This window comes from Sapajus apella, unplaced genomic scaffold, assembly GCF_009761245.1.
Source record: "Sapajus apella isolate SASKATOON/1434 unplaced genomic scaffold, GSC_monkey_1.0 scaffold50, whole genome shotgun sequence".
In the NCBI taxonomy this organism is placed as follows: Eukaryota; Metazoa; Chordata; class Mammalia; order Primates; family Cebidae; genus Sapajus; species Sapajus apella.
Window position 1 is genome coordinate 11,879,137 of NW_022436990.1, and position 9,999 is coordinate 11,889,135.

The 9,999-nt window shown below is 41.9% G+C and overlaps 1 protein-coding gene across 8 annotated transcripts in view; it reads right to left on the reverse strand.

Moving 5' to 3' along the window:
- Positions 1 to 9,999, reverse strand: part of AP4S1 (adaptor related protein complex 4 subunit sigma 1) — a 64,147-nt gene that overhangs the window by 21,349 nt on the left and 32,799 nt on the right. For 7 of the 8 annotated variants that reach the window (XM_032242623.1, XM_032242622.1, XM_032242619.1 and 4 more), the window contains exons 2-4: positions 5,746 to 5,953; positions 3,676 to 3,762; positions 1,233 to 1,301 (exon numbers count right to left, since the gene is read on the reverse strand). In XM_032242623.1, the coding sequence (XP_032098514.1) occupies positions 1,233 to 1,301; positions 3,676 to 3,762; positions 5,746 to 5,883 (294 nt within the window). In that variant the 5' untranslated portion in view covers positions 5,884 to 5,953. The remainder of the gene's footprint in view (positions 1 to 1,232; positions 1,302 to 3,675; positions 3,763 to 5,745; positions 5,954 to 9,999) is intronic. The other variant, XM_032242624.1, reaches the window with a different exon arrangement.

Here is a 9,999-nt window from a genome sequence, read left to right on the forward strand (position 1 = left end):
CAGCCTGGGCAACAGAGTGAGACTTTGTCTAAAAAAAAAAAAAAAAAAAAAAAGATCAGAAATATAAATATTTAAGGTGATGGAGATCCTAATTATCCTGATTTGGTTTATACATTATATGAATGTATGGAATTGTCATATGTATCCTGAAAATATCTACATCTCTTATGTATCAATATAAAAAATAAAAATAAAAAACAGTTACTAAGAAAAAAAGAAAGACCAGTGGGTAGAGGGGGATAATGAGGGGGAAATGCTAATGGGTATGATGTTTCTTTGTCAAGTGATGAAATTTCCTAAAATCCTCCCACTTCATCCTCCTATCTAGCACTACAGGTGCTTGCCACCATACCCAGCTTAATTATACACTTTAAATGGGTGAACTGTATTATACATAAAATATATTTCAATATAGCTATTAAAATGGCTTTAAAAAAGACTTTTGAAAAAGAGCTCACATATTTCCTTAAGGGGAATTGACTTTTGACCCTCAAAATAAGGGTTTGGATGGAAATGTTTCTTGAGGTGAAAAGGGTACTGGTGTCTTAGGAAAGAAAGCAGAAAGAAGAAGAAAAGAGAGGGCAAGTTAGATCGCAAAAGCTCATAACTGGGAGAAAAATAAATGAGGGTTTTTATTCCAGCTCTTTATAAAGATCTCAGGTGTATGTAGGCTTGTAACACTTTGGATAGACCAGAAGGAAAGATAAAGAAAATTTGGCATAATTTAAATTTTATCTTTTACTTATTAAAACTCTGTTAACACTTTTTTTTTTTTTTTTTTTGGGACGGAGCTTTGCTCTTGTTACCCAGGCTGGAGTGCAATGGCGTGATCTCGGCTCACCGCAACCTCCACCTCCTGGGTTCAGGCAATTCTCCTGCCTCAGCCTCCTGAGTAGCTGGGATTACAGGCACGCGCCACCATGCCCAGCTAATTTTTTGTATTTTAGTAGAGACGGGGTTTCACCATGTTGACCAGGATGGTCTCGATCTCTTGACCTCGTGATCCACCCGCCTCGGCCTCCCAAAGTGCTGGGATTACAGGCTTGAGCCACCGCGCCCGGCCCTGGTCTTGAACTCTTGATCTCAGCTGATCAATCTGCCTCAGCCTCCCGAAGCGCTGGGATTACAGGCATGCCCGGTCTTAACACATGTTCTCGATATAGATCCAAAGAGACTCAATTTCTCGGAAACTGAGTTGAGGAAGTAAACCATCTTTTAGCTATTAGACTTACCACTCGGCTGAAATACTCATCTAAAACTTCCACAAAGTTATGAATGAATTCATAAATAGCCATCTCGTTCTGAAATAAAAGAAATAAGATACAGTCAATTTTAGCGTGGCCCTCATGTAAACTGGACATAGAACTTCCCAGTCAGCTTCCAGGTTTTAGAGCACTTGGCTTAGTGAACAGATAATGTGAGGAAAGTAGACTCCACTGATAAATATTCAGAACCACTCTATCACTCACTTGTTTAAAAAATGCTTATCAATCGGGGAAATGTAGATAAACCTTAACCTTTAGGGTTTTTTTTTTTTTTTTTGGCCAGGTGTGGTGGTTCATATCTATAATCTAGCGCTTTGGGAGGTCAAAGTAAGAGAATGGCTTAGGGCCAGGAGTTTAAGACCAGCCGAGGCAATATAGTAAGACTCAGTCTCCATGAAAAATTTAAAAACTAGCCAGGTGTGGTAGTGTGTGCCTGTAAGTCTCAGCTACTCAGGAGGCTGAGGCAGGAAGATGGCTTGAGCCCAGGAGTTCAAGGCTGCAGTGAGCTATGATGGCACCACTATACTCCAGCCTGGGAAACAGAGTGAGCCTGGAAACTGAGAGTGGTGGCTCACAACTGTCATTGCCACATCACTTGAGCCCAGGAGTTCAAAATGAGCCTGGGCAACATAATGAGAACTCTTCACTACAAAAAAATAAAAAATAGGCCAGGCACAGTGGCTCATGCATGTAATACTAGCACTTTGGGAAGCTAAGGTGTGCAGATCACTTGAGGTCAGGAGTTCAAGACCAGCCTAGCCAACATAACCTCATCTCTACTAAAAATGCAAAAATTAGCTAGGCATGGTGGCATGCATTTGTAATCCCAGCTACTAGGAGGCTGAGGCAGGAGGACTGCTTGAACCCGGGAGGATCACTTGAACCTGGGAGGCTGAGATTGCAGTGAGCCGAGATTGTGCCACTGCACTCCAGCCTGGGTGACATAGTGGGACTCCATCTCAAAATAAATAAAGAAATAAAATAAAAACATAAATAAAAGTAAAAATAGCCAGGTATGTTGGTGCGTGCCTGTAGTCTCAAGTAGTCGGGATCGTGAGGCTGAGGTGGAAGGATCACTTCAGACCAGGAGGTCAAGACTGCAGTGAGACCTGAAGGCACCACTGCATTAAAAAAATTATGGGTGACAGCCTGTCTTAAAAAAAATTAAAAGAAATATATTTTTTTAAGTCCATGATGCATCTAGCCAGATTAAAATCTTAGTGTCTAGTATTCAGAGTTCTTAGCGATGTTTCCTGACTTTACCACAAATTGGCTGAAGCAATTTTTCAGGTTCTTCATGCCATCATTTTTCTATCTATGAAGATGGGGAAACCACTTCAAAGTTTGGTTCATGGATAAAAACAATGAACCAATATATCAGTTAGATCTAAAACATCCTTTGAGGGATTCCATGGCCATAAGTGCTATTGAACTGGGACTGGCATTTGTGAAATAAATCTGAGGAGACGTAATTACAATACAATCATCTTTATAGTTTTCTCTGGCTTTTGATATGTCAGCCCATGTCTAATGCCAAAATCAGTTGGCCTCTATACTTATCTGAGCTGTTTCATTGTGCAACAGAACAAAGGCAGGGCACTGGTATTGCTTAGGACAGGAGAAGGCATTCTGTGTTTTCGGGCTTCTCTATTTTGTAAGCTGCTCATCTAATCCAAGAAATATCCCAGATATTTCTCTTCCACACAGCTTTCCCCATCCTTGCTAGAAACCAAGATCCGCTGGGCATGGTGGCTCATGCCTGTAATCCCAGGACTTTGGGAGGCTGAGGCGGGCAGATCATCTGAGGTCGGGTATTTGAGAGCAGTCTGATCAACACGGAGAAACCCTGTCTCTACCGAAAATGTAAAATTAGCTGGTCATGGTGGCGTGTGCCTATAATTCCAGCTACTCGGGGGTCTGAGGCAGGAGAATCGTTTGGACCCAGTAGGCAGAAGTTGCAGTGAGCTGAGATCACGCCATTGCATGCCAGCCAGGTCAACAAGAGCGAAACTCTGTCTCAAAAAGAAAAGAAAAGAAACCAAGATCCCAGCCAGGCATAGTGGCTTGTGCCTGTATTCCCAGCTACTTGGGAGGCTAAGCCAGAAAGACTGCTTGAAGTCAGTTCTAGACCAACCTGAGTAACACAGTGAGACCACGTCTCTAAAAAAAAATAAAAGGAAAAAATTAGCTGGGCTTGACAGTGTGAGCCTGTAGTCGCAGCCCAGCTAGTCAGGAGGCTGAGATGGGAAGATTGCTTGAACCCAGGAATTCAAGGCTGCAGTAAGCTATGACTGTGCCATTGCACTCCAGCCTGTCTCTTGGGGAAAAAAAAAAAAATCAAGAGAGTCATAATTCTTAAGGAGGCAAATAGAAATTCTTGCATTTTCCAAGGACTCTTCTGTTACCTTACCTCAGTGTCATTTACTCCAACTACAATGAAGAGAGCTGCATACTGCCGATATATCAGCTTAAAATCCTTAAATTCAATGAAAGAGCACTAGACAAAACACAATGAGATATTATTACTATGGTTGAGAGAGAGTTCTTTAAAATGTCATGCACAAGTTCTAGGTTCTGATTTGAGTATCTGACAAACATTCCTAGAAATATAGAACATTAAGATGTGACACAACCATTGGTGGCCTTTTTACAATATTCAGGGGACCACTTGGAAGCACCTCTAGCGGGAACCGGAGAAGTCTCGGAAAAAATTCTGAGTGTTCACATGGGTTCCCACTTGTGCTCCTTCTCATTCCTTTGCCTGGCTCTGTGTAGAACTCAGCAGGCAAAGATCATTAATAATCAGCATTTTGAAGCTCCTCTGAAGCAAAACTACGCAAACATGATAAAGAAGATTTTCTTCTGCTCACTTCCCCAAGACTTTTTTGGAAACTATTAGATATTCTCAGTTTTGTACTACTTAATAGTCATTGAGGAGCCAAATACACAGTGCAAACAAACAAAAATTGGTTGCTTTTTCCTAGGCCCATGAAAAGAAGCCATGTAGATTATTTTATATATTATTTAAAGATGGCCTTTTTGTGGCAGACGCTAGACAAAATCTCCCATTGTAAACATTGCTTCCTATGAATTAGTAACTAGCCTACTACCGACACATGGATAAAACTCCCTTCTCATTCATCCCTTTCCTTTTTTTTTTCTCTTTTCTTTATTTTTATATAATTGAGACGGGGTTTTACCATGTTGGTCAGGATGGTCTTGAACTCCTGACCTCAAGCAATCCACCCGCCTCGGCCTCCCAAAGTGCTGGGATTACAGGCGTAAGCCACTGCGCCCGGCCTCATTCATCCCTTTCCTATAGTCTTTGTACAAAGAGCTACAGGAAGGCGCTGAGTGGATGTGAGGTGGAAAGTGGGCAGAAGCACAGGGTTATTCTTCTTCTGGACTTTAGGGTGTGCTTGACCAAATGTGATCGAACATGAAATTTATGGCTTTATGTACCAGGATGTGTTGCTCTTGGGTGCCCAGATGCACCTGGGAATGAAGCTGCAAGTTTTAATCATGGAAATTCCTCTATGGGAAAGCCATCTGACAGTCTACAAAATGGAAGAATTCGGGCTTTTATTTAAAATTAGGATAAAGGTAATGAGTACAGAAGCATTCTGTAGCTTTTGGCTCTCTGTAGAGCCAGGGTGATCTCTGCTCAGCTGGATCTTTCAAGAAAACACAATCTATTTGAAATTTTATTTTATTTATTTATTTATTATTTTAGTAGAGATGGGGTTTCACCATGTTGGCCAGGCTGGTCTTGAACTCCTGACCTCTGGTGATCCACCTGCCTTGGCCCCCCAAAGTGCTGGAATTACAGGTGTGATCCACCGTGCCTGGCCTTAACCTCTCTTTTGGAAGATGGATAGATTTGTTGTTTCATATGAATTTTTAATTTCCATTTTCCCCACGTACATAATAAAATAAGTTAAAATCAAATTTGTTTTGTTTTTAAAATCACTGGCATCAGTATTATATTGGTGGTATATTCACAAAAATAATAAGCAGAATAAAACCATCCCATTTGAGAATATTATTATCCTCTGGCACAAAATGGGTCGTCAGTATTCACCTCTATACCAATCATCTGACACCTTCATTTTTTGGCTTATAGAAAGCCAGCTGCTACAGGCACTCATGAGAGTTCCAAGGGCTGAATTCATATGAACAAAAACAGAAGAGATGTTTATTAGCAGAAGGAAATTTTTTTTGTCATTTCTGAGGTACACTGAGACAAGTATGCTGACTTAAATAAGAAACCAAGATTTTTCAGGTTTTCCTTATTTTTATTTTCTTAAATGGATGTAAAGAGAGCTACGCTTATTTCAGTTTTCATTTCACATCACTTATTTCCTGTAGAAGCTGTTGAATGAATATAGCTCAAAGAAAATGGTGGCCTCTGAGACTCAGTAATAACAAATCTGCAAGGCTGAGCTGAATGCAGAGATAAAAGAGAGGACCAGGGACTTACTTGTTCATTGGATCGAGAGAGACAGCTCTTTATGACTTCTGTTTCCAGAAGTGTACGCTTATTAACATCCACATGTTCATAGTACTTAGAAAGTCGCGTCTGCCCTTGTTTATTCACCATGAGGAAAAATTTTATCATTTTTATTTCCTGGCCAGTACTTTTCCAAATATAGTTAAAAAGTTATATAAGAGATGGCTGTAATTGGAACCTTGAAGACAAAACAAAACAAAAAAACAGAAAGGCAAGATCAAATTTCTCAAAGAACTATACTAAATTTGTTTTATAGATAAATAGTAAATAAAGTAGTAGTAAATATCATCTGATAATATCACACTTCATTCCTATGAATTGAGGTTTTAATAAATAAAAACCATTTTCATCAGGTATCCTCAAAAACAATTTTTTTAAATTTATTCCCTCTAAAACAATTATGAGCAACTGCAGTACTTCTATTTACATTCATTAAATTTACTCATCGTTTTTCTGGGTAAAAAAGATGTGTCAAGCACCAGAAGAATATGGAGATGAAGTAGTAAGGATTTCTAATCCAATTTTTATACCTAGCAAAGGTGCTAGGTAGGTAAACAACAGCAGTACAAGGTGATGAGTGATAACAGACAGGTTCGCTTCCATGGGTGTACAGGAGGAAGGGACAAGGAATGTCACAGGAGACTGAAGAACTGCTTCTCAGAGAAGCGACACTGGTGTGAGGTCGTGAAGAATGAGCTACCCGAGAAGACTGAGGCAAAGAAAACGAGTATGAAAGCTCTGGAAAGTTCACTGGGGCTGCAGTTTAGGGCGTGGGAAGAATAGTTGCAGGAAATTAAGCTGCTTGAATATGATATAATTGGCTTTAGAAGTCATGCTAAGGAATCTGAGCTTTATTTTATGGGCAATGGAGACAAGATCTATAGTAAAGCTTTTCTTTCCTTAGTGGTGGAACTAATAGTAGTAATATTAATTTGTCAAATTCCTCCAGGCCCTATAACAAGCTCCATGAGGTTCTATGCTGAGCAATTCTCACAATTGTTTGAGGGAGGTACTTCTGTTATCCTTATTTTATTTTTGAGACAGGGCCTCACTCTGTCACCCAGGCTGGAGTGCAGCAGTGCAATCTCAGCTTACTGCAACTTTTGCCTCTGGACTCAAGTGATCCTCCCATCTCAGCCTCTTGAATAGCTAGGATTATAGGAATGCACCATCATGCACAGCTAATTTTTTAACTTTTTGTAGGGATGAGGTTTCACTATATTTTCCAGGCTGGTCTTGAACCCTTAGGCTCAAGTCATCCTCCTGCCTTGGCCCTCTAAAGTGTTGGGATTATGGGCATGAGCTACTCTATCCAGCCTGTTATCCTTATTTTAAGGTCAAGCAGATTAAAGTTTAGAAATAAGACACCCAGCCAGGTGTGGCTCACACCTGTAATGCCAGCACTTTGGGAGGCCGAGGCAGGCGATCTCTTGAGCTCAGGAGTTTGAGATCAGCCTGAACAACAAAGTAAGACTCTGTCACTACAAAAAATATAAAAATTAGTCAGGCATGGAGGCGTGTGCCTGTGGTCCCAGCTACCCGGGAGGCTGAGGCAGGAGAATCGCTTGAACCTGGGAGGCAGAGGTTGCAGTGAGCCGAGATGGCGCCACTGCACTACAACTAAGGCAGGAGAATCGCTTGAGCTGGGGAGGTGGAGGTTGTAGTGAGTGGTGATTGTGCCATTGCACTCCAGCCCGGGTAACAGAGCAAGACTGTCTCAAAAAAAAAAAAAAAAAAGAAAAGAAAGGAGACACCCAAAGTCACTGCATGACTTTGTGTCAGAGGTGGGCTGCAGTTCAAAGGCTAAGCACACACATGGTCCATGACACCCCTAACTCATCCTCATCATTCAGGGTTCATGCTTGTGCTGTTATGTCTAACTCAGTTGTATTGACCTTATGTTTGTTTCTCTTACATTCAACAAAGATTTTGGAAAAATCAATCCAAGTGAGCATAATATTGACCAATGGCCAGTCCTTCTTTCACCATGACCACTAAAGCTGGCTGGTTTGGCTCAGCTGACAACATTGTATTCACATTTTGTAACACCTGTGAGAATCAGTGCAAAAAACCAAGATGAACAATAGTTCTTAAATGAACTTTAACATTTGAAATTTTAGATTTATAGTAAAGTTGCAAAGATGGCCATTGTTAGCTTCTCACATTACCATGATACATTTGCCAAAACTAAGAAATCAATATTGGTACATTATTATTAACTCCAGACTTTATTTGAAGTTCATTAATTTTTCCATTAATGTCCTCTTTTTGTTCCTGTATCCCATCCAGGATACTATAGTACATTTAATAGTCATGTTGCTTTAGCCGGTTCTGGTCTGTGACAGTTTCTCAGTCTTCCTTGTTTTTCATGACCTTGACAGTCCTGAGGATACTGGTCCAGGCTGAAGAACAGTGGTACAATCATGGCTCCCTACAGCTTTGAACTCCTAGGCTCAAGTGATCCTCTAGCCTCAGTCTCCCAAGTAGCTAGGAGTAGCTGGGACTACAGGTACATGTCACCATGCCCAGCTAATTTTTATTTTTATTTTTGAGACAGAGTCTCACTGTGCCACCCAGGCTGGAGTGCAATGGCGTGATCTCAGCTCACTGCAACCTCTGCCTCCCAGGTCCAAGCAATTCTTCTGCCTCAACCTCTCAAGTAGCTGAGATTACAGGTGACTGCTTGTGGGCGGATCACCTGAGGAGAGGAGTTTGAAATCAACCTGGCCAACATAGTGAAACTCCACTCTCTACTAAAAATACCAAAATTAGGCTGGGTGCAGTGGCTAACACTTGTAATCCTAGCACTCTGGGAGGCTGAGAAGGGTAGATCATTTGAGGTCAGAAGTTCAAGAACAGACTGGCCAACATGGCAAAATTCCATCTCTACTAAAAACACAACAAAATTAGCTGGGTGTGGTGGCATGCACCTGTAGTCCTAGTTACGTGGGAGGCTGAGCAGGAGAATCACTTGAACCTGGGAGGCAGTGGTTGCAGTGAGTTGAGATCACACCACGGCACTCCAGCCTGAGAGACAGAATAAGACTCTGTCTCAAAACAAACAAACAAAAACCAGTACAGCACTAGCTCGACTTACGACCACGATTGGGACCGGCAGACCGGTCATAACACGATTTGGTTGTAAGTTGAATAGGCTATATGTACAGTTGAAATGGTGCACGCAGAGATGGTAGTGCTGCCGGAAGCTGGTCTGCACTGTCGTACGCCCAGCTGGGCAATGTTTGCGCGGCCAGACGCGGAGCAGTTGTGGCTAGCGATTGTGGTTGTAAAGTCGAATGGTCGTAAGTTGCGTAGGTCATAAGTCGAATACCTGTAATTATCCACGTGTTGTGGTGAGCACCTGTAGTCCCAGCTACTCAGGAGGCTGAGGCAGGAGAATCATTTGAACCTGGGAGGCAGAGGTTGAAATGAGCCGAGATTGTGCCACTGCACTCCAGCCTGGGTGAAAGAGGGAGACTGTAAAGAGTGGAGTCAAGACTCTCCTTTATGATTCTCCCTATTTCACTAGATGCCTGAATGTCCTTTATTCACGTGTCATCCCATGTACCTAGTGAAATATGCAGATTGTATGGAAGAATAGGACCTTTGTCAAATGAGTGGTTCTTGGACTAATCAGAATCCCAGCGAAGTAGAAGCTGGGCAACACCATGATAGACGGTGGGTCCCACTGTGCACTGAGCTAAGCAGCTAAGGCAAGCTGGAAACCAGCAAGTATTTTTCTTTGGGGATATTGCTTGCTTGAGGAGATAGGAGAATGCACTGCTTAAAAACTCAGACTTGAGTAAGACAGACCTGGCTCAAGTCTTGACTTTGCCACATACCTGCCATGTGACTCTTAAGTTGCTTGTGTTTTCTGAACTCCAGGGGGATGGCTACATCTGAGGTGTGAGAGTGAGATAAGGTAACACAAACAGCACTTAGCAAAGGGGCAGGTCTACAATGAATGTTCACTTTACAACTGAGCTGTTTTCATTACAGTCATCCCTTGGCATGCAGGGTACTGGTTCCGGGACTGCCCTGAGTACAACCAAATCCGTGCATACTCAAGTCCTGCAGTAGGCCCTGTGGAACCTACATACACAGAAAGTCAGCCCCCCATATACTGGGGTTTTGCATGCCACAAACACTGTATTTTCCATCTGTGTTTGGTTGGAAAAAGCCTGCATATAAATGGATCTGTGCAGTTCTAACCTGTGTTGTTCA